The 24,488-nt window shown below is 43.5% G+C and overlaps 3 protein-coding genes across 3 annotated transcripts; 1 reads left to right on the top strand and 2 right to left on the bottom strand.

Moving 5' to 3' along the window:
- Positions 1–525: 525 nt before the first annotated feature.
- Positions 526–12,266, bottom strand: znf106a (zinc finger protein 106a). Its single transcript, XM_079174347.1, has 19 exons — positions 11,646–12,266; positions 8,948–10,849; positions 8,403–8,868; positions 8,234–8,303; positions 7,876–8,030; positions 7,345–7,405; positions 6,913–7,221; positions 5,778–6,570; positions 5,532–5,581; positions 4,488–4,633; positions 4,254–4,388; positions 3,931–4,047; positions 3,519–3,710; positions 3,295–3,357; positions 3,042–3,161; positions 2,820–2,891; positions 2,511–2,582; positions 2,155–2,301; positions 526–2,057 (listed from the first exon to the last, which is right to left on the bottom strand). The coding sequence occupies exons 1-19, from the start codon at positions 11,885–11,887 to the stop codon at positions 2,004–2,006; spliced, it is 5,166 nt and encodes a 1,721-aa protein (XP_079030473.1). The 5' UTR covers positions 11,888–12,266; the 3' UTR covers positions 526–2,003.
- Positions 12,267–15,711: 3,445 nt separating this feature from the next.
- On the bottom strand, positions 15,712–20,791 carry pacc1 (proton activated chloride channel 1). The gene is made up of 8 exons (XM_079174174.1): positions 20,561–20,791; positions 19,174–19,285; positions 18,819–19,028; positions 17,754–17,908; positions 17,277–17,419; positions 16,912–17,053; positions 16,718–16,825; positions 15,712–16,630 (listed from the first exon to the last, which is right to left on the bottom strand). Exons 1-8 carry the CDS (start codon positions 20,594–20,596, stop codon positions 16,469–16,471), a joined length of 1,068 nt encoding a protein of 355 aa, XP_079030300.1. The 5' UTR covers positions 20,597–20,791; the 3' UTR covers positions 15,712–16,468.
- Positions 20,792–21,818: 1,027 nt separating this feature from the next.
- On the top strand, positions 21,819–24,340 carry nenf (neudesin neurotrophic factor). Its single transcript, XM_079175312.1, has 4 exons — positions 21,819–21,993; positions 22,086–22,146; positions 22,401–22,504; positions 23,301–24,340. Exons 1-4 carry the CDS (start codon positions 21,853–21,855, stop codon positions 23,475–23,477), a joined length of 483 nt encoding a protein of 160 aa, XP_079031438.1. The 5' UTR covers positions 21,819–21,852; the 3' UTR covers positions 23,478–24,340.
- The last annotated feature ends 148 nt before the right edge of the window (positions 24,341–24,488 follow it).

The following is a 24,488-nucleotide window of genomic DNA, read 5'->3' as shown; positions in this document are numbered from 1 at the left end:
TCTCTCATCCACTTCACCTCCAGCCTCCCCTCAGCTCTGCTCTTTACACTCCCAAAATGTTCACCACGCTTCTTCCATTTCATCTTTCCTTCATAGTCACCTCTATCTCGGCCTTTTGCATTTCTCTCTCTGCTCTCGTCCTTCCATTATCATCGAAATATCAGTCTATCCTTTCAGCCATTAGCCTTTTTTTCTAATTTATAAAGACAGTCGTTCCAGACTTTTCTCAGGCATCAAAACACACACAACCTCTTTTTTTCTTCTGTCGTAATACCTCACAGAGTTCCTTCTACAGTATCACCCGACATCTGTCCAGTCGTTCAGCTCTTCATTTGGATGGATGAGTTTTTATTAGAGGTTACACATATGGATTTGACAGAATATGGCTAATGGGTTGGACTGCAGCTTTTCTGTGATTTCTTTTTTTTTTCTCCTATTAAGGCTTTGGTCAAATGAGTGTACTGCATTTTTAACCAAATAAATAAATGTAAAATGCAAAAGATAAAGAAGACACAGTTGTTTTATGATGTTGCACCATTTTATTTTTATTGTTATTATTAACAATGTCTAAGATTGCACTTTCTTAAAAAATATCTCTTCACATGTTTAATAACAACTTGAAAAACTTGAAGAAACTCAGGACTGCCAGGTAAGAGATGAACTGCACGCTTTTCTGAGACATAAATAACGAGCGGATGACGAGAGTTTGGAAGACGGCGGCTGTGAGAAACGTCAGGTCAACAACCGAGAGAGCTGTAATCGCACCAATCTGCCTCTTCAAATGTGGCTTTGTGTTACCAACTTGTCTGTTTTTAGGGGGTGAAGTATGGCATGGGAGATGAATCCTAATTCTTCCCTTCAAGCTCCTCCATCTACACCTCCTCGAAACATCCTTCACCTCCACACTTCATTAGAAAACTATCTTCACTGTGGAAAATACAGCTCTGCTTCCTTCTGCTCGATGCTCCAATTATAAAATAAATTCCCCCAAAAAACAACAACTCCAAGATGGAATAAAAACAGTACGTCACACTCACTCATGAAAAACAGGGTTTAAACCACTGTCGACATTTAGGAAACAGGAACACACACACACACACACACACACACACACACACACACACACACAAACACACACACACACACACACACACACACACACACACGCACACACACGCACGCACACACACGCACACACACACCATCACCACGCCTCGGCTCTGTTATCACTGCAAATGTTAATTCTCTAAAAGGCATCTTCAGGCCAAGTCACGCAACTCTGCACCAAAGTCCCTCAACGCCTTCAACGACGACAACAACAAAAATTTAAATGTAATAACAAAACAAAAAGATTGTTTTTTTTTCAACAAAATAAAAACCAAAAATAAATGAATTTGTGTCGCATCAATGAAACGCCTTCAACACAAGTAATCACACTGAACTCTAACACGATCTGGGAAAACTTAAAATTACTCATTGTCATTAACAGAAGGTTAATTTGACTGAATAATGTCAACTTAATAGGTTGCTCCACATGACACATCACAACTGCACTACAACAATAAAAACATCTCGGAGCCCATGCCATATTTGTAACCAACACTGGAGGACGATTATCGCTTTCTGTTGCAGTTTCTACAGAAAAGCAGAACGAATCCCTCAGATACCGGCAAACGCTGAAGTTTCTTCAATAAACAAAAGTCACGTGTTTCTTTGTCTTACTTTGGTCAGTGAAAAGAGGAACTGCAGTGGTCAGACAGACAGAGAGAGGAAGGCGTGTTTTGGTAGAACGTAAAAAACAAACAGCAGCTCAACCAAAGCCTCCTGTCATCATTGTATTATGGTTGGATTCCAACGTCGAACATAAAGGATGGAGTCGTCGAACGCCACTCGTCAGGCTTCAAACGGGAGCGCTGCGAAGACAAGTGGGTCTCGAAAACATCCCCCCCCCAATATGGGAGGTTAAAGATAGCAAGGAAGGGAAGCGGAGAAACCAGCAGCCCTTAAGCCTCCAGTTCAGTCTCCTCAGCATGTTTCTGCATGTGCATCGGCATCCCCTGCAACAAAGAACCATCCTCTAAGTCATCCTCTGACACCAAAACGCACTCCTCTACGGACTTTAAAAGACATTGAAATGCTGTTTTTTTTAAATACCTGCTTGAGGCTGTTGCGTGCACAGAAAAACTCGTCACACTTTTTCCAGCGACATCGGTGCACCTGGGAGTTGGCGCTGGTGTGGTCGTTGACCAGGTGCTGCTGCAGATGCTCCGTCATGCCGAACACCAGCGAACAGCCGTGCCACTGTCAACACAAAACGCCGTTAATCACCAACAGCCGGGGAAGACACCCAGGACGTCTGCAGATCTGAGAGATCTCCCTTTCTCTGCTGCTCTGTTTAGCTGTCAAGCTATGAAGCAAGAATCTACATTTCCTGAAAGAGAGTTCATCTGATTAAACTCTCTTAAACCTCAAACTCCACCCTCAGCTCTGCTCCCCGCCCCTCATCTTACCCAGCAGCGGTAGTTCTGCATCAGGTTCAGCTTGACGGCCTGCACGCTGCCGTCGTAACAACCGGTGTAGATCTGAAACACAAAATGAACACAAATAACTGGTTACAATCAGATCTCTGAGTTTATGTTTTCCAAATATCAAAAGAACTTGTACATCATACATTTTAGAAAAACATATCAGCTGGTTGAAACTAAACATTTTCACCGTGTTTTGGAGCCAATCAAATCATTTAACACAGTTAGAATTGATGATGTCTCTGATATATTTTCCTTCCAAGCACATAGCTCTGGAAGAAGCAGGTCTCTCACCATGTTCTTGTGGATCGCCATACACATCACCATGTCCTTGTGTCCACCATAGATCTGCAGTTGGCTGTGAGACTGTGGAAAGAACGACAGGTTGAAATCTGATTTTTCTCGAATGAAGCGTGAAAACAGGCTGAAACGGCTTTCACACCCGAATGTAAATGAGCCAATTGTGGCTAAAAGGCCAATATTATGTAGAGACAGAGATGAGTTTAGGATTCTGACCTGGAGATCGTAGACGCGCACCAGTTTGTCCAGACACGCGGTCACCATCACCTTTCCCAGGACGGATACGACTGTAACAGCATGACTGTGGCCCTTGTAGACCCGCACCAGCTTCCCTGTCTGTACGAGCGGCACAGAACATAACGTTTATATTAACACTGTGGCCTTTTATTTATTCCAAACAAGGAGTCATAAACATGTAAAAGTGTGACATTACATCCTTGTGAGTAAAGAGATAAACGTGATGACTCACGTGCATGTTGTGTGCGTAGACACATTGATCACTGGAGCCGCTAAATACCAGGTCATTGACCACCTGAGAGAGAAACAAAGAGGAGTCACACTCTAAAACAATGAATCCTCAGCTCCCGTGAAATGTAAAACATGACATAATAGAGACAGGGATAGATATCCAACGATTATCACAGATAATACGCTTGTTTTGGATGGATGGATGGATGTCGAGGCTCGGGTTACCTTCATGCAGAGCACGGTCTTGGTGTGGCCCTCCAGCGTGCGCAGCAGCAGGCCGCTCTTGGCGTCCCTCACGCTGATGGTGCAGTCGAAGGAGCCGACCAGCAGGATCCTGCGGGCTCCCTCCTGCGACGAGGCCAGACAGCTCACGGCTCGCGGCCCGTGGCAGTCGAACACATCCATCTGCTTGTTTGTCTAAACAAACGATTGCAAAACCAAAATAGTCACGCGTTTTCACCTTTTCCTCATCAAAAGATAGTCAACAGAGCATGATGCATCTCATATTAGTTTGTAAACATACAAAAATATGAATTTTAAGACAGCTTACAACATGCACATACAACAAATACTGCAGTAAACTATTGAGGAAGCCTTTACATTTAGAATAATGCTGCGTTCACACTGCTTCTCTCACCTTGAGGTTAAAGGTCACCACTGTGCCGTTCGCCAGACCAGCGTACAGCATCTTCCATCGACTGTGGAGGCAGAGGACTCGGTCTGACAGAGAGAACTGCTGCTCGAGTTCTCGTGTCTGTGGACGTGAAACAACGTCGACTGAATTCACGTGAATGCGTCACAGAAAAGGATTTCGGATGAAGAACGGCACTCTTCCTTGTTACTCACAAACATGAGTAACAATAAAGAATATTCATTGCCGTTATTAATCAACGCATTACTCAAAAACAATCCTATAATGTGTTTGTGACCAGCTGAAACTGGATCAGAGGTTGTGTTTACCTTGAGATTGTAGCAGCAGATGCTCTGGTCACTGGAACCAGAATACAGGCGGTGATGCAGACCGGGAGCCACGGACACCACCAGGCAGCTCACTTTGGAGCTGTGACCCTCAAACACGCCGACACACTTATGACTCTGCAACGGAAAGAAAATACAAGTTTGTCAAGGTTGCTGCCTTCACAGATAAACACCCTGACCCCTGACCCCCCCCCCCCTCCCCCTGACGACACCCACCACCATGTCGAAGGCTTTGACGGTGCGGTCTCCTGAGCACGTGTACAGCACCCCGTTGCAGATCTGCATGGCATTCACCGCCTCCTGGTGGCCCTCGAACGCACCCTCGGTGGGCAAATCATCCTCACCGTGGTCAGAGGAGGCATCTGTGAGGCACACAAAAAACACACACAAGCAGATAAAGAGCATGTTGTACTTATACTCATATCTTGAATGAGAACAACTTCCACAGTTGATTTCTAGTTCCCTAAATGTTCTCCAGGTTTTAATCTATTTATAAAAAAATGTTTCCGAAACTTTCTTGGTAATAAACTGAACTATAACTTTTCATTTTGCTCCTCAAAGCACCTGATTCAACAAATATCCTCTATTAAACTTCCAAGCGTAGGTGTAGGTTTCTATGTTTTTCTCTGGATAAACATTTAAACGAGACCAACAGGATAAATATACACATTATCAGAAGGTTGTGTCTATTCATCACTGCACTCTTCACGCTCATACAGCGTCAATGGAAGTCAAATAGCACCTCTATGAATATCTTGCCCATAAAAAGTAATTTGGTCACCCAGAGAGTCTTTTTTTAACCCGCTCAAAGAGGATGGCATTTCTAATCCTGGCTGCTCAGAGGGTGGTACGAGTTTTAGGTTTGGCTTTGTGTTCAAAACATCAATTCTACGGGTGGAGTGACGGCGTGCTGCCATCACTCCAAAGTTTCCTTCATTGCAAAGAAAAATGATAATAAAAAAAGCAGATATTGTGTGATTTGTCTGCTGTGTGCAGGTGAGACAGTCGGGTTTCTCTTTCCAGCTCTTTGACAGAAATATTTACGTCACTTTTAATGTGGAACAAACGAGTGCAACACTACGAATGCCTTCCAGGAGAGACCGTCTGAAAATGTGCGCTGCTATCCACATATTAGAACAATATCATATCTCCCTCCCTCTCTGTTACAGCTGGGTTTTCACTCTGCTTGTCGTACGGACTTGTTCCGAGTAGAACCCGCCGCCTCCTAGAACATGGGCAGCTCTCCAGAGATGAACTTACCCGATGAGATCTTCGTTATCTTGGGCGACGTGGTGGGAAACGGCAGGTCGCTGTGTGGACAGAAGAAGGGACTGATGAGTGGTTTTAGTTTGGGTTTAATCCTGAATGATCTGTGATTAGACCTCGTACAAAAGATCATCACGGGTCTTTAGCCGGTCTTAAATCTTTTCATTTAATAGATTTAGTCCTTGAGTTAACATATTTATTTTTTCACGGCTGTTTCCAGAGGTCAAGAATGAGTCTCACCTCTCGGAGGATCGACACACGTCCATGTCACTGGTGGAGGTGACCTCGTTGCAGGCCAGGCTCTGCGTCTCTGGTCTGGATGGGACCTGAACCGGAGGGGAAGCCGGAACCGGGACGTCCACGTGGGGCTGCTGACAGGCTGCGGTGACCTCCATGCTTTCTTCTGAATCCAAGTTCAGCGTAAGTTCGGCGGGGGGCGCCCGGGGAAGCTCCACCATGTGTTCGGGGGACTTGAGGTCGTCTTTCTCAAGTTGGACGGTCGGAAACAGCCGCCTGGAGGCCTCCTCGCCCAGCTCCATGTTCACGTCACCCTCTCTGTCTTCCGAGGGCGGCGTGGAGGTGCTGACCACGGAGCTCCCACTTGGTCTCCTGCGCGGTCGAAGCCACCTCTGCCTCAAGGCGTCGCCGTCTATCTCCGTGTCGCTGCTCTCGGGCTGCTCCGTCCCCTGGGCCTTGTTCAGCACCTTCCTCTTCTTCAGCTTCCTCACGCGCTTTCCGCTCCTCAGTTCGGACGGAGAGGCGGGCAGATTGAAGACAGAGGGGGGCTCGAAGGAATGTGTGGCTGCACAGTCGACAACGCTCCCGGCCTCGGAGCTCCTCCTGCTGGCTGGGATTTTGGAGTCGGGCGAAGGGGCGAGACAGTTCCTCGATGCCCGTTTGGCCTTTTCCATTGTCTCAACCAGACCCGATAAGCTCTCTTTGCAGTCTGCAGGGTCGTTGAAGTTCTCCCAACTATGGTCTGTGGACTCAGGCTGTTTTGTTTCAGGAGATGGCTGAGAATTAAGGGCCGGATCTGCAAGAGTTTCACATGGATCAGTACATTGTTAATTTAATGGACATGAACATATATTGAGAAGACTGTTATTGAACAGTTGAAAAAAAAACAACTGGCAGGAGAAACCCCATGAAAAACAGCAAAACACATCTTTGAGGTCTAATGTGCTGAATGCATCCCCTTCCTCATTAAACATCATTTGGGGATATTTTGGAGGAAGCAATGTTTACATCCATTTTTGCTAGATAGCAGTTGTTTTTTGACCGCCTTCTACCAGCACATTGCCACGTTTCTCTGCATGTAACTGTCCATCGGTAATTGCATGAAGACATCGGGCAGAAATGTACTGTGAGGTGTTACCTGGTGAAGAGGCTGCAGCAGGAGCGGCAGGCGGCTTTGGAGTGGTGCTGTGAGCACAGTGGGTTGTATTGTCCACTGCGTCCGGCTCTGAGCTGACATAGACGGGAGACCGAGGCTCCTGCTTGATAACTAGAGGCACGAAGGGAAGGCTGGAGGAGGGAGGGGAGGCGGGGGAGGCAGGAGGACCTGGACTGGGGGCAGCAGCCGCGACAGAGGGAGGCAGCATGGAGAACGGCGCGTAGGGCTCAGCGTCTACTGAATCCATCTTTTCTTCTTTCAGTTTGACCTGAGGGGCTTCCTCCAAATTACCTTGTATATAAAAACGCACAGTAAAAAGTTAATTCCTCTTCAGTTTGTGGTCACTGGCTGGAAAGGTTTTTAAGTTTTAAAGTATTTAATAAAATATGTTATCATGCATTTCATAGTCCTTACCTTGCATCCCTTTAAGTAACTCAATGCGCTTGTTTCTCAGTGTGCTCATCTCTCCAGTCACCTGAGTGAGACAAAATCATTCTGCTTGTAATATAATATAATATATCATAATATAATATGGTGATTACTGACTTAGGAACATGACATAACTCTAGAAGAACTAAAAGCCTAAAAAGCTAAATGTGAATACGCTTATTTACCAAATACTATCACTGTCATCCAGTCTCACCAACACACACACATTAATAAGAACTTACATATGTAACCATTCTTTGAGTAAAGAGGCTCTCTCCTTGTGGCCATACAGGTACCCTTTAAGACACCCTGCACTACCTCAACAGTAGATGTAATGAAGAGGCTGGCAAGACAACCAACACTCGCTAAGCTCAGTAAACTGTGGACATCTGCTTCATACTGCGCCGGCCCCAAAAACTAGGCAACTCTCCAGGAGAGGACTAACACTTGCAAACTAAAAACAGACCGACTTGCTCTCGAATCAAAATGAAAAGTGACATTGTTTTAGTTTTTTACCTGCTGTTTAACCACCATGAGGCGCTGCACCTCCATGTAGGCGGCCTCCAGTGCGGCCCGGGCCTGGATCAGACTGCCGTCCACGGTCAGCAGGGAGCGACTCAGCTCCTCCTCCCGCAGAGACACAGCCAGCAGCCGGTCGATCTGTAAACGCTCTGCACCAAAACACACTCATGAACCGTCGGTAGATTGGCACGACTCAATCATCTTTGTGATCTTAAAAAATGTATTTGGATCAGTTCAAGATTGAAGCTGCCACATTATTCCACCAAAAATCATTAAATGACAATCGCTGAGACTATATACTACAAAGAAAAACATATACTTCAATAATGCAACAGAAGTCACAGACACGTACCTCTTTTGGATTTGACTTTCCGTCTTTTGTTGTTGTGTTCCAAGCAAGACGTGTCCGCACTTGGGACGTCCTACAAGAAAGAAAGAAAAGAGCCACATTGTAGACACATGCAGTCGTACTCCACCTGTAAACACACTAGTTCCCCTTTAACACCGTTTCCTTTACTCACCCGAGCTGCTCTCCGCCTCTTTCCTGTTCCCTGGCCGTCGCACAGCTCCGTCCCCGAACTGCTGTCCCCGACCACTGAATCAGACCGCTGGAGGGCCTTCACCGTCGCAGACGTTAGCTTGTCTGGCTGCTTCGGTGCCTCTTTAGCCTCTAACTGGTCGAGCATCTGCTCCACCTCTTGCCGGCGCTGATGGTCTTTGTTCCCTTGAGCGAATGTGGGATCGTGAGAAACGGAGGATCCCTGCTCCTCTGAGCTGAGGGCTTCTCTTTGTTCCGTCTCCTTTGACATGAGGGATGTAAACAGGGAGTGAGTGGAGGCCGGGGCGACGCTGCTCTCTGATAAGGAGCGTTTTCGGGTGGTGGGGATCCCCACCAACGACTCCCACTGGAAACCCTCCAGCAGGGGAATGCCTTCTTCCTCCTGGCTCTGGTCCTCCTGGTCGATCGGCACCATTTCTATGCCAAACCTGGAGGACATAGAGGACATTACGTGAGTAAATAAAAGCAAAAATAACTTTCACACTAAATGTAAGATCAAACCTTCACCTTGGCATGCCTTTCCCTTTGTCTTGCTTCTTCCTGACCTCCTGATACACCTGGTCCCAGTTCACATTGCGTCGAGACCCAGAGGAGCTGAGGAGCTGCCGTACGGTTGGTTTGAGGCCCGAGTCCTTTTCCGTGTCACTTCTCCGCGACTCGCTCAGGTTTCTCACCCGTCTGGCAATGTTCAGGTTGGGCTCGTGGCCACCGGTTTTGCTCTTGGAGCTGATGTGTTTGGTCAGGTCACGTTTCAAGACGGGAGGCAGGTCGAGTTTGGACAGGCCCGATGCGTTTGAACCCGACTCCGTCTGAGCCTCGCCACTCCTGGAGGTGTCACTCTCTGAGCTCTGCCCGGCGTCGGCGGCCTGCATGACTTCGTCTGGGGCCGCCGGGCGCGTTTCCTTCTCCGCTCTCCTCCTGATCTCCTCGTCGTCCTGGCTCGAGGCTGCGGGCTCTGAGCTCTCCGTGGTAGAGGTGCTCACTTGCAACGATTGGAGGAACCGGCTGCTGTCTGAAGATTGCAACGCAGGCTTCTCTGGCCTGACGGGGTCCGGCAGATTTGGTTTAGCTGCTTTCTGCCTGTTTTCTTTGTTCACTCCCATCTGACTCTGTACGCGATCCTTCTGCTGCTCCTCCACAATGTGGAGTGTCACTTCCATCCTGTTGTTTCTGGAGCTTTCCAAGGAGCTCCTCTTTTCCAACACAATCTGTCTGGCTTTCTTGAGGGTTTCTGGGAGCTGCCGTTCTTGCCTGGACTGAAGGGGCCCAATGAGTGGAGCCTGAGAACTGAGTCCGCTCTGCTTGGCGGTTGCTTTTGATTGTGTGAGTGCTTGACTGGAGGCCTTGCTGAGTTGTGCTCCACTGTTGAGACCAGGAAGGGAGGAGATCTTCTTATCTTTTTGCGGCAATGGCTTATTTGCCTTCTGATTGGAAGGACTAGATGTGGCGCTCTGGAGGCTACTGCTGCTTCTACTGCTGCTGCTGGTACTACTATCTCTGGATTTGGTTTGGGGGTTCGTTTTCTGCTTTCCTTTCTCTCCCACACTTTGTCCCCCCGAGGTCAACTGCCCCGGTTTCTGCTCAGGTCGGGATTGTCTGTTAAAGGCACTGGTTTCCCGGGCCTTGTCTTGTGTCTGGGGTTTGGGGACTTTGGTGTACTGCTCTGATGGGTTTGGGTTGGTGTCCTTATGTGGTGCAGATTCAAAACCCTTTGAGACTGGATAGGGTGACCAGCGGCAGGCTTTGTCCAGCTTTGGATTGCTACCAAAGGTCTTCGAGCTCTTGCTGTTGTTGTGGTCGGGTTCTGCTGTTTGCCCCTGACCGTTCTGAAACCCATCACCCTGCTGACCTCCCTGCTCGTTGCCTGTATTGTGAAACTGGTTACCCCGTACTAAAGAACTGGGTGGAGATGGATACGTAGGACAAGGCGCGAGAAAGCTCAGGGGCCGGCTCCTTGGTGGGTTCTGGGAAATATTGTTTCGACCATAGACCCCGTTACTGCTGCCTCCGTTGCTGAGCCACGGCAGTCGACTTCGTTGATTGCCAAAAAACGAACCCTGATCCCACTGCTTGTTGCCAAACCCTTCCTGGCAATGCAAGCTTCCACCAGCAAACTCTCCAGACGCCCATCGCTGAAAGTTGGGAGGCTCCCGAGCATGCCAGGTGGCGCTCTTTCCCTGTGTGCCGTGCTGCCAGGGTTGTCCCTCCCCTGCGTAGGCATTATATTGGTTGCCCCCATACCAGGTTCTGTGGTGACTGGATCCACTGAACCCCTGCGATTGCTGCTTCCAGGCACACTCCAGCCGGTAACGCTCCTTAGTTTCTTTTAACCTCTGCTGAAACTCCTCCTTTCTCCTTCGATCATCTTCTTCTTTTGCCAGTTTTGCAGCAGCAGCATCCTTTTCTTTTCTAAAAGAAACAAAGACAGATATCAATATGTATCATTATCTTTCACTACATTTGTACCTGTTTTCACGTCCATCGTTTTATTGTTTTTGTTTCACTCTCACCGCAACAGACAGCTGTTTTCATGAATGATTAGATGAATGTGTAAATAGGCAACTGCCATATCAACTTTAAAGGTGCTTTGAGGAGGTAGTGTTACCGGATGATTCATTTGAGGTTTGAGTTTTCAATCCTAAAACCACAATATATGTAATTGATTCCAGATTTCAGAGCAGCACAGGGCTGGAGTGGAGGTTTTTGGTTGCGTTTTACCATTTCTAGAGGGCAGTAGACGAGAGTCTGTACTCTGTGTGTGTGTGCCGTCATGCTTTTATTTTAGGCTGCAGTCCTGACATACGACTCCAGCAGCAGCTCAACTCGAAGCAGCAGCTAAAACAGGCCTGTAGGCTCCACTGAGCTAATATGTGACTATACATGGCGCATGTACACAAACGACAAACACGTGAGCCGTCACTTACATTTGTGGTGAAATCTTAACACATTATAAACAAAGAAAGACACATTGTAATGGAAATAGATTTGCCTAAACGGCAATATGTCTTTTTGGCCCTGGACTAGAGATCAAATGCCATGTTGACAAATATCAAATATTGTGGGGTTTTTTCTAAAAAACTTTTATTTTTTTATGATCTCTCATATTCAAAAAACAAACAATTTAATTAACAGTTTATTAAAAGCACTGAAAAGAAAACGTATTTGACAAATGTATGTTCTCAGGAATAAATAAGCCCCTTCTTACCTGATCTGTTCTTTTCTCTTCTCGATCAGGTCCACCAGAGCCTGGTCGAAGTAGACCTCGTCGCGGTCGTTCCCAGCATGCTTTCGCTCCGCGGCCTCCGCATTCTGCTTGTGCGTGGGACTGGAGATGTGGCTGGCATAATCAGTCAGGCTCACCACCGTTACCTTGCACACTCTGCACTCGTGTCCACAGTCCCTGGGGAGGGAAGGCGAGAGCGGGCGTTCAATCGTTCCTTCAGGCATCGTTCTGATCTAGTCAGGTTCTGTTACTTATAAGTCAAAATAAAATCAGGAGAGGAGGGTACTCAACAATCCTTCAAAAGATAACTTGTCCGAATTCTCTATGTGTCACAGATCAGGAGGTAGCTAACTTGTAATTTTCTCTTGTTCAAAAAATCTTCCTGATCTTGTTTTGTTTCCTTTCTTCAATAGGCCATGGGCGGCAGGGCGAGGGCAGGAGCAGGAGCAGCCGGGCTCATCTAGCTGTTTTATGTCCAGCCACCAGAACCGGCCATGCAGCACAGCACCGGGACGCGTGGAGGGGAGAGAGGCACGGCGCCCGCAGCCTAGTCCTCTTTCATGATGGTGTCCGCTGCGCTCTGAGACTCTACAGAAGGCGATGTCTGTATTTGACCTCACACTCCTCCCAGAGAGCCGGGCACCCAGCCCCCCCTCCAGCCTAGCATGTGTTATTAGAACAGGGCCTGAGCATCCTGCCGACCAATCCCGAGCAAAGCCTGCGTAACTGGAGCCTTGTGCAGCTGCTCATATAGCCTCCACTTCAAAACCTCTCCCAAGTATGCAACCCCGTGACTCCGCTGGCTCCTTCTCAGTTCCCTTTATCAAATCTGTGTCATGGCATGCTGCCATTTTCTGACCTCTCGTCTTTAGCAGCGAGATAGGGTTACTTTTTATGTATTTGACACGTTATTTCTCGGCTGCGGTGCTGGGAGAAATGCAACCACCGGACTTGGTGATGATGAACTCCTCTGCTGGAATTGCAATTTCTCAGTCAGCATGAACCTCAATCAGAGCTGCGTCAAGCTGTAGCTAAAGTTAAGCTTCAGCCATCCCATTCCTGCAGAGACAGTTCTCTCAATCACCACGCACTCGTGTGAAACTATACCTTCTCTTTTATAAGTCGCTGCACTTGCTGCATTCTGTTTGAATCATATCTTTTCTTTTTTTTTTTCTTCATACAAATTTACCCGACAGTCACGTTTTAAAAAGATGCCATCTTTGCACATCAATGTTTGTATGAAATCCCAGTAACGTAGCAACAACTCCGTCCCCCGATCAGGCATTTTCTCCGCTCCAGATTCCTCCCTCTGAGCGACGGGCCACATACTTTTACTAATCTACGCGGGGGTCACAAGACAGCCAGTTGCCTTCTATCGGTCATGCCTGTTGTTCCGGAGAGATTGTGTCTAAATATATTTGCCGCGGTGGAGACAGCTGCCCGTATATCCACTCACCCGATAACTGTGATGAACACGAGCACTCACGTGCCTCAAGACCCAAATACATTTGGACAAAACTCTTCGATTATTTAGCGCCGACATTACAAAATAGTGCATTGAAGTCATGATAGTAAAACTCCTCGATCTCGTGGTACCCACGAATATATGGGAAACAAAATGTTTCGATATTACTAATTTCTGCAAAGAAATCATTGTGGAATCTTGAGTCACGATATATAATAACATGACATCTGTGCATGTTGTGGATTTTTGGAGAAACGTTACAACAACTCACCGGCCTTTGAGCTTCTCCAGCTCGCGGTGATGCAGCATACTCCTCATGTGCTCATCCATCTCCTGCAGATACACATTGAAGCATAAAGTTTGTATTTTAGCCATTATTGGATTTATTTTTCAAATAAACTGAAGGATAAAATGTTCCTCTACAGGAAAATGTGATTCTTCTTAAACCATTAAAATCCCCAATTATCTGAAAAAGTATTTATCACAGGACAAAAGCGAGGCTGTCGTTTTAATGCTTGAAACATTTATTTTCTTTGGACTCAATTGATGAGTGCAAAAGATATTTAAAAAAGTATAATAAACACAAACAGTCCCTACCAAATGTATATAGAAAAATCCTGAATTGATTTGTTGTCAAACCCCTAATATTCATTGTGTAACTCCAGTGTCACTGTACTCCTGAATGTCTCACATGAAATTATACAGCATTTACCATTGTGATAGTGTGTGTCGGAGTTTCGGGTGAATTACCTGCTTGGAGGAGTGAACTGTTTCACAGAGGATGCACTCTCTGTTTTTCGCCATCTTGAACACAGGATAAATCAGCTCATTACTGTCAATGGCGAGAAATTAATAAATTAAAAAGGTCTCATCACTCACAGCGTACGAGGACAAAACAAACCCCCCTGAATTATAAATATATTATGTGGTGAGTGAATATTGTGACGGTCCAAAACAATTCTGTGAACTCAAGACTCATCGAACCAACACAGCGGAGGGAGCTCAAGGCTCATTTTCTCTAAACAACCACACTCTTCAATGACACGCCTCTGTACCACAGACCAAATGTCAGCGCAGAGTTCAACCTGGACACTGGTCTAATTTCCAGTCTGCTGACAGAGCAGCTCTGTGGGCCAGAGGCAGCAATCGGAGCTATGTGTCTGAACGTGTTGAAGGTTCACCAACAGGGTTAGAAACTACCGCCACCCACGGGTCAAAGGCTGGCGAGGACACGCTCGTGATTATTAGGTTTGTCTAACGTGACCTTCTCAAGAAGAAGCAACTGACCGTGTGGAGATCTTGCTCTGTTCTAAAATGGTACTGGTTTATAGATATTGGGATAAATATGTTGTCTTTACAGCAGCTTTAGTAATGTCTAAAACTAAACTATTTTTGTGTCTCTTTGACCTATTGAAAGCTGCCTTCTTCTTATAATTCCAGGCAGGGTTTTGTGTTCTATCTGTCTTCACCATCTTGGTGATTAATCAGTCAAACAGCTAAAGTTTATCATAGAGTATGTATAATAAAGACCACGCGTAGGGTCCCACCATCCTCATTAGTTAGGCCTATATTCTGTATAAGACATGTCTCACAATACCTCCATCAGAACTTCTCTTCACTTTCAAAGCACCAGAAGGCAGCTATTTATAACACCAGTGAGATCCCTGGGTCATATTTCCTCTCAGTCACTGAATCTCTACAGGGCAACAGCAGGCAGGACAGTGAAACACACCAAATGAATCAGATATCACCTACTGATACACCTAGGGTACCACTGTTTGAAAACAGACACAGTAAGAGGAAGATGTTTGATGCGGAATGATTCCCCACAGAGCTTTCTTTTGCAGACAGCGTGCATGCAAAGTTTGTCTCTGAGGAGTTAAGAGATCTCCACAAATGTAGCATAAGTTAGCTAATTAGCAGAGAGAGAGAGAGAGATGGTGAAACCAAGTCTGCCCAAGGCGGTTTAACAACAACTCTGAGCATAAAACTAGCTCAATAAGAAGATCAACAGACACGCGATTAGTGTATTCAAACAGAATTAACCTTAACTGTAAAGTAACAGCTACAGTTAGCTGGCGCTAGTAGGTTAGCATGTTAGCAACGCCATGCTAGCCAGCGAAACCGACGTTAGAACACTAGTAAGTCAATGATTTACTCCACTGTAGAAGTGTGATGAAGTGCAGCTATGACATAATGTTTTTGTGCGTTGTAAATGCTGAGATATTTCTGTTGACTACCTTTATAACATCCAAATGTGTGAGGGGCTACTGCATGTTCACATCCACCGCTGAAGCTAACAACAACATCCTCTTCTTCTTCTGTGGTGTTTAACGGCAACATCTTCCTCCTCCTCGCCCCGAAACCTACAAGCCGTGAGGCATTCAAGAACACCCCACCGCTCAGAACAAACACCTACATTGTTTACTGTAGGTGTGCAGGTTTTGTGATTGTTACACAAGACATTTAGTAACTCAGGACATTTGAAACTATTACAACTTGGAGCCGTTTTAGCCAGAATAGGTAAATAATGACAATAAAAACGAAGTTTATTAAAGCTCACACTTATAGATAAGACTCCGTATTATGTGATTATCTATACTTTGTTAAATTGGGAAGCTTCAAGCAGCATTTGCGTTCATGACACATTCAGGTCGTTATTCACCACAACATTCAGACATAAATATTACATTTTATTTTAACAACATAGCGTGTGAAATACAATCTTGAAGTTCAGATACAGATTTAGACAAACACAAAACAGCAGATCACTTTGACAGAAGACAAGTAGTTCATAATAATCCCTTTAGAGTTATCAATATATTTCTAATGCTAACTCAAAAGGGATATTTTCTTGAAAGAAAAGTAGGACACAAACATAAAATATTCTCCAATATTCCCTTTATAATACGATTATAAAATCCAGCAACGTTTTGACCAAAGTTCACATCTTCTTAGCTTTACACCTGAAACAGACAAACCTTAAAGCATCGTTTATAAAGCTCTTAAACCCTAAAACATTTTGAGTGCCTCAGCTTTCAGCAACAATTTTACGCGTGTACAAAACTTATTTTGAGATGCAACAATTCACTGAATTCTTGTCAAACTGGTCATTTTTTGGAAATGATTAATCCATCAGCAGTATTCAGTTAGAGCACATCCCTGTATCTATAAAACATGTTATGAATAAATATTCCCTAGTGTGGAGAATATTTACCAATCATTAAAAGATTATTAAGTATTGACCTAAAAAAGAAATCACAGTCTTGTGAAAATAAAACCCACTTGGATGATTCGGATCTTGTCAGATTGTGTCATCAGTGTTTTTCTGCACAACGTTTCAGTTTATTTGGTTCAGTTCCCGAGTTTTGTTCCTCAGATGCCTCTTACGCATTCTGATTATCCACTGAATCGAGAGTTTGGCAAAATTAGCAGCCTTGAAGAGAGCCATGAAGACGCCACACAGAATGGCGACAGAGTTCCAGGGATTTGCCGTCACGATCTGTTCGGAAGAAAGCAAAGTTGTATTACAGACTGATACACTGACACAGACAGTTCTCATCAGGATAAAGTGTCCAGGAGAACTCACCAGTCGGATTTCTTGCATATAAGGATCCCGCCATTGAAAGACGGCGAAGAAGAGCTGATTGGTTTCCTCTGATTCGGGCCTTTTGTCATTGAATGTCACCACAGCGGACTAGAAGATCCAACACAAACGGTTAAATTAACGCTCCTAAAATCATCACGTGTGTTAGTAGGAGTACACTGGTCGCACATAAATACCTCTTGACGAAACTCGACAGCTTCATTTTTTGCCCCAGACGTCTTCACCAAAGACATCTTGACCCAGGTTCTGAACCCTCCAGAGAAAGTCCACATGGAGTAATTCCTCTCGCAATCCCTCATGAAGTGTGATTTATTCGCACTAGAGAGTCAGAAAACACAGGTGTCACTGGAAGTAAAAGGCATGTATGTGAATGGGTCAAATCTTTTGGCATTTAAATTATGCAAATACTTCCCTGTGGAAAGTATCAAGCGGTCAGTGCTTTACATACAGTATGTTGTGATTGTGAAAATCCTATATCCAGCTATCAGACCAGTCAGACATCACAGGATCATCTACACGTGTGTGTGTTTTTTGCAGTTACCTGTCAATCAAGTCACTAAACTTGGCAAAAAGCATGTAAGTGATGGCGCTGAAGTCCTCTTCTGTTTCATTTTGACTGAACTGCATGAAGATCAACTCTTTGCTTCTGACGTCAGTCGGGCCGCGGACCACCACAGCTGTTTTCTGTGGGAACGAATATGAGAGTTATGCCTATTTATTGATCTTGTTGTTTTCCCTATTGACACAATATAATATACAAAGAATTCAGGTAAACATCGACATTACAGAACATATGTAGCTAGTATAATACACATACACAAGTATATATATACACAGTTATAAACAAACTCAATCAGCGGTGTCAGGGAAAAAGGTTCCATTATTTTCAGTAACTGAATTGAGAAGGTAATTACATTCAAAGATAAAAGGTCAAAAGAAAATGTCAAGAGCACCATAATCTGGACTTGCATAGTAAAAGGATAAACTAAACTGGCGGCTTCAAAAAAGGGAGGCTGACCTCCGTCTGATTGGTAAACGGCCCGACGTAAGTCACGTTCGTAATCCTGCAGTCTCCTTCTTGAGGCGTTCCCGGGTCCACTAAAGGTGGGATGTGGTCGTGTTCGTAATGTTTGCAGCTCAACAGCCGAGCTTTGCCCGGATACAGAGCGATACCTGCGCAGAGAAAAGACAAAAACACACGCACACAATTATTAATGAAACATTCGGTATTGAGACTTAAATACAGCAGCAAGCCGTTGGACATCTATTGGTTGTCTACTTTGGATTTCTATGATGCTCAGTGTCAACTCAAACTTCGACTATATGATGTCAACACCGTGATTAAAGTTTATATCATCATAAACTTTTTAAAAGGTTTATTATTTATCACACACACTGGGGGCCATATTGAAAGAGCTGTTCTACAGTTTAACCTGTACATAATTCAACAAACTGTGACATGAATGAAGCTTTCTAATCTAATCTAATCGTTTGAATTCACATCCAATAAGTGTTAGCTTGTTAGCTTGTTAGCTAGCCTAACTAACCATGGTATCTAGCTTTCATTTAATTGCTTTATTGTTTGGCTGCATAACACGTTGTAATCTTTAGTTCAAAGGTGCATATTAACATTAGCCCCACACTGTTTAATGTTTTTAGCTATCAAATAAACATCTACGGTTTAGTTCAGGTTAACATAGGTTAAAAAAAAAAGTTAAGGACCGGACAGCTATAATATATTTTCCTACTCCAACAGGAGGAGCCGGGGATCGAATATCCGACTTTCTGATTCAAGGTCGGCCGCTCAAGCCCTCACCCACAGCTGTTTGATCTTGATTAAACAACCCGACAGTATATAAAGTATTTAAACTGGCTCCACCTTGCCCAGCTGCAACATGAAAATGCTGGCTACGTGTTTTACACTCTGGAATAAATCATTCTGCACAACAAGTACTTCTACTTTTGAAGCTGAAGTCGTTTAACATGTTAGATTCATGCATTTTTGACTTACTTAAATAAAAGATCTGAATATCTTTCAGCCCACATTGGCTGTTAAGCAGCCGTGTGCGTTATTTCTACAGACCTGGTGCTGAAAAGAAGTCGACCTCTTTGTAGGTGACGGACATAACAGGGTGGTTGACTTTCTCCAAAAAGTCAGAGATGGTCTGGTAGGCCAGGAACACCGCCACGCCCGTCAGCAGCAGGTAGATGAAGATGAGCACCACCGTGAAGAAATTCCTCAGGCAGGTTCTGCTGAACCTCCTCGGTGGACCGGTTCCCCTGTTGTCGTCCTCTGTAATGAAAGTGGGCCAAACTGGGACACTGAAACCCGGACTAACAAAATCCTGCTAAATGTGTTAAATGTGAGTCTGTGAGACGTTCCAGGTAAACGTGTCCACCATGGTCCACCATGGTGTCACACAGCAGGTCATCATCACCTTGTGAGTTGCCGTCGTTGGGCTCCTCGCGCTCCAGGTCTTCAGTGGCATCGTCAAAGAAGCCTGGAGGCCGTGTGTTCCCTTCATCACCATCCTCGTCATCATCAATGAACTGTGAGGTTAGGAAAGGGACAATAAAGCAGAGTGCAGTCGCACCAAAGAAAGATAGTTTAGTCGGTTATAGATAATAGAAGAAAAGAACTTACTTCTCCTCCACATTTCAGAGTGAGATATCGTACTTTCACTACATTCATTCCTTAAATTATTCTGATTAAGATTAGTAATATATAATCAACAAATACCATATTATATATTATTAAGATCAGATAAGATCTCCCATGCAGTGTAAATTATAAAGTAATTAGAATGAGCGGCTCCTTTACCAGCTGCAACATTAAAGTGATGTACACATTAATGCATCAATAATTATAATGCAATAATATAATGTATGTCATTCTGCATAATCAGTACTTTAACGTCTGGTACTTTCACAGTACTTTGATACTTCTGTAGTTTTACTTTTATTTAAGGCAGACTATTTCTTGACTGTACAAAAACACTGTTACAAGTAAAAAATCCTACGAATTTAAGATTTCAGGTCAGTAAAAACGTAGTAACTGCAAAATGTACTGAAGTTACTGAAGTGAAAGTACTTGTTGGGTTCATTTCAGAGAGCAATATTATTGTATAGGCCTACGTCATATTAAAGGAATATTATTACAGATGCTTTAACTTTTTTAATGTTGAAGTATTATATTTAGAAAGTGATCATGTTTTGTATTTGTAAAGTCTAAGAGAAGAAAAAAAAATACAACATTTGCCTCTGAAATGTAGAGTAGAAGTATAAAGTAGCACAGCATGGAAATACTCAAGTAAAGTACCTCACGATTATTCTATAGTAAATGTACAGTTACCTTCAACAACTGCCTTTTACTTGAGTAAAAGATATTCTCTTTTATGTAGATTTGTATTTTTGTCATTAAGGAGGTTTTGTCGCGATTTTTGTTCAGTGAAACAACAACGGAAAAGTAATAAGTATAAAAAAAAAAGTTCTGAGTACTTCCTCCACCACCGATAGCAGAAACACTTTACATTTATCAGGTAAATAGTCCTGGTGACATTTTAATATATCTATATACTGTATATATATTAGAGAAGACATAATGTTTGGCTTCTAAAGTTCCTTCCACTATAATTTCCAGGCAGACTCATAGAAAGCATGAAGTCAGCTCATTTCATGTTTTAGGAAGTTAAACAGCAGCCGTCAGCTGTACCGTCACATGATGTCAAGTGAGAAGTACAGTTAATAAAACCCGCAGCCTTCTGATTATAGAGACGCACATCACAAATAACAGAGTGAGTGTAAACACGAAGGTGGTTGACCTACCCCATGGTATGACCGGGATCTTTCCTTCCCGAGCATTCCTCTGCTCCCTTCAGTTACAAAAAGCTATTTCTGCTCTTCCAGGTGAACCGTTGGACTATTTGAGCGAAGTCTGAAAACTTATTTTAATAAATAACAGATTCATTTTAAAGGAAATGTAATTCCACCCGTGTTTAGATCCCAGTTTTCCGCGTTACAAAGAGACACACTCACGCACTACACGATCATATTGGTTTTGGCCCATCCCATCATAGGCACCTACAGCCTGCGCTCCAATAGTAACACTTGTGTCCTTGACATTTCCTGGTTTCCTTCCCCCTCCTTAAGTTGAACCCTTGTGCTGCCTTAAGGTGCACATTATACAAGTCATTGGACAGAAATACTTCATTCATTTTCTCCATAAACATTTCAGTAAATCTCCTTTAAGGAGCTTTAAACCAAGCAACCTACCTGTTGATTGATTGGTTCATGTTCATGCCATTTCTCTCTTTATATTAATGTTAACAGTGGTGGAAAAAGTAAGGCAAGTTCATTCATATAACACACATACACAAAAGTAATATAAAGTGCTTTGCATAAGCATAAAAAAAAAATAGTAATACTACTATTACTATTACGTAATATTACAAGTAAATACCCTGCATTCAAAATGTGTTCATATAAATAAAAGTAGATAATTTAACTCATTATGCAGAATGGCCTATTTCAGAATAATGTATATTATATTTTATGATTATAATTAATGATCCGTGTGTGTGTAAGCTTCACTAATGCTGCAGCTGGTAAAGGTAATACTTTAGTAGTTTATTTGAATTATGTATTATTTATCTGGATCTGCAAAGTAACTAGTACTGTTGTGCAATATTTGCTTCCAAACAGTAGCTTTGCATATAATGGGAATACTCAAGTAAAGCACAAGTACTTCAAAATTGTACTTGAGTACGGTACTTGAGTAGATGTTCTTAGATATTCTATACTGACTGTGAAGGTGAAATGTCGGCATCATTTAAACAATAAAAAGGAGTTTGGAAAATACTACATGAAGGGTGTGTGTGTGTGTGTGTGTGTGTGTGTGTGTGTGTGTGTGTGTGTGTGTGTGTGTGTGTGTGTGTGTGTGTGTGTGAGTTGCCTGAGAATCATGAATCCTGACATGAAGTCCTTGTTGGGTGACTCTAACATTTCCGGCGGCCGTAAATGCAGCACCAACTCCAGAGTGCAGTTACAGGGAAGTGGATGACAAAGTCAGTCTGCTTCAAAGCGCACCAAACTCGTCCAAACAAACAAGCACACTAACTATGGCAACAGCGCGGATGTGTGTCCTGGTTGTTGTCCTCTCTGCGACTTTAGCAGAAGACTTTAAATTAAAATACAAACCATCCACGAAACCTGTCCGACTATTCACCGAGGAGGAGCTGAAGAGATACGACGGCAGCGTGGTAAACTTTATTTTGAACCCATAATCCATTCATGCATGTGTGCACTGATAACGATGTATCTCTTTTCCATTGTTTCCCCCTCCCTGTTTTAGGAGGGACACCCTATCTACATGGCAGTAAAAGGAGTTGTGTTTGATGTCACCAAGGGAAAAGGTAAATACAACCCACCACTCAAACCCTGAACATAATAATGAATTATACAATTGCCTTGTCACTTAAATGTGCTTTATTCATTCAAACAAAACTGTGAAATGAAAGTAAAATGACCACATTGATGCCCACTTGAAAGCTTCCCAGTCCTTCTCCAGAGCCCAATACTTCATTTGAAATCTGCGCTCGGACCAGACATTTGTCCACTCAAAATGCACAGTACGTTTTGAATTGATATCTTATTTTCCACATTGCAGAGTTTTATGGAAAAGGTGCACCCTACAACGCCCTGGTAGGCAAGGACTCCACGCGGGCTGTGGCCAAGATGTCCCTGGACCCAGCAGACCTGACAGCAGATACTGTAGGTTTAGTGTTTTTGTCCCGGCCACAATTCACCCACCAGTTGTTTGGACCGCAGTGTTTCCCCATGACAGTGTATTAGTTATGGTTGACTCCCATGGGTGGGGAGCACCGACATCTGACACCTGAGTGTCGGCTGCAAAACAGCATTGCATTTATAAACTATGCAACTAGACTGAAACTTCACAGTTTCATCTGAAGGCACTGTAGAATTACATACTTAACTTCCTCTCGTCCTTCACACCAAGATGCACTTGATTCAGGTGATGAATTGAGGATATTTGATACAACAGGATTTCTGAAGGACTTTAAAGTTCCACTTACTGCTATTTAAAAAGTACGTTTAGCATGTGTGAAGACTGCTTTGTGTGACTGAATTGTCCTGTTGTAATTCTGTTGTGTTGTAAAAATATAATTTGTTCTTTTGTCTCCAGCAAAAGATGTCTTGATCTCAGTGAGACTTCTTGATAAAGGCTTAGCTGTAGTATAAGAACGCAGAATGAGCTACCAGCTCAAATGTGAAAAACAAAGATTTGATGGTAAACACTAATGTGTTTCAGCACAAATGATTAATAACTCTTTGTTTTTACGACTGCACGTGTTAAAGGACTTTCTTCATTTCCAGACTGCCTCTTCCTGAACTTTTCTTCTTTTGCTACCAACATGTTCATTTGTTGACTTACTGTAAAGTAATATATATATATAATCTATATCAATGACTTCGAAGGGCTTCATAATCTGCATAACATATGACTAGTGCTAATCAAAGTTCTTGTTTTCCATTTGTGCATCCACAGACGGGCCTCACTGAAGAGCAGCTGGAGTCTCTGGATAGTGTATTTGAAGAGACGTACAAGACAAAGTACCTGATTGTGGGTTACACAGCGTCACGCATCCTCACGGACGATGGAAGTCCCAACGCAGCCTTCAAACCAGAGGACCAGCCTCATTTTCAGATCAAAGATGAGTTTTAATCTCATTTTACCTTCTTGTAAAACATAGTTGTGAAAAAGTCTTTTTGCTTTTTTAATATTTTCTCTTTACTTGACCAGAATCAGAGCGTAATATGCTGAGCGCAATTTGTGTACAAGAGGCGAACAAAATACATATGATACAAACGCTTTGTGTTCATATTTACGTCATATTGACCTACACGCGGTCATTCTGCACAGTGAAACTCAAATGAAGTAGAAATGAGCCAAATAACCTTTTTGAATGGAGCGGTATTGCAGTGCATTATATGTGGTTATATTGATCGTCTTTTTCAGGGCAATAAAAACAAATAAACTTACTGAATGAACCTACAGAAACGTAACTTGATTTGTTCCATAGAAAGACATAAACACAAAACACCATCTATCTATTTAGAGAAGGAAGAGTGAGCCGACAGACCAGATGTAGACTAAACATCACCCCTCAGATTCCCTCCAATTAAGCTTTAGTATGGCTGCCACTAACTATGCTTTTCATCTTTGATAGGAATGAGTCTTAAAAATATCAGAAAATAGTGAATAGTTTTTCCAAACCCATGATAATGTCTTAAAATGTCTTGTTTTGTCCGGACCGCAAAATGTTAAATTTTCAGTGATAAAGTGTAAAAGCTGAAAATTGTCACATTGAGAAGCTGGAGCCAAACAATATTTGGCCTTGTTGCTTGATGCATGATTGTTGCCGATTCATTTTCTTTCCATGAATTGCTTAAACTCTAGATTTTAGTCAAACATTTTGTCACTGAAAGCATTGCCCAGCAGAATATCTATGTAATTAAAAACCACTGAATCTGCAGCTCTGTGAATGTTATGTTGTTTTTGTACAATTATCATTAAAGTCTGTAAATCTCAAAAACGTTTTTTACATTTGTTTCACTCGAGTTTTACCACTCACTGCTGTCGAGATGTTATCTTGATTTGATCTGGCTTTATTACAGCTCATGACTCACTCGTGTCACCTCCAAAGCAGGCAACATAAATAGTACGTCCGGGCTT

This window comes from Pholis gunnellus (genome assembly GCF_910591455.1).
Source record: "Pholis gunnellus genome assembly, chromosome: 15".
In the NCBI taxonomy this organism is placed as follows: Eukaryota; Metazoa; Chordata; class Actinopteri; order Perciformes; family Pholidae; genus Pholis; species Pholis gunnellus.
This window is presented reverse-complemented; position numbering and strand designations above follow the sequence as displayed.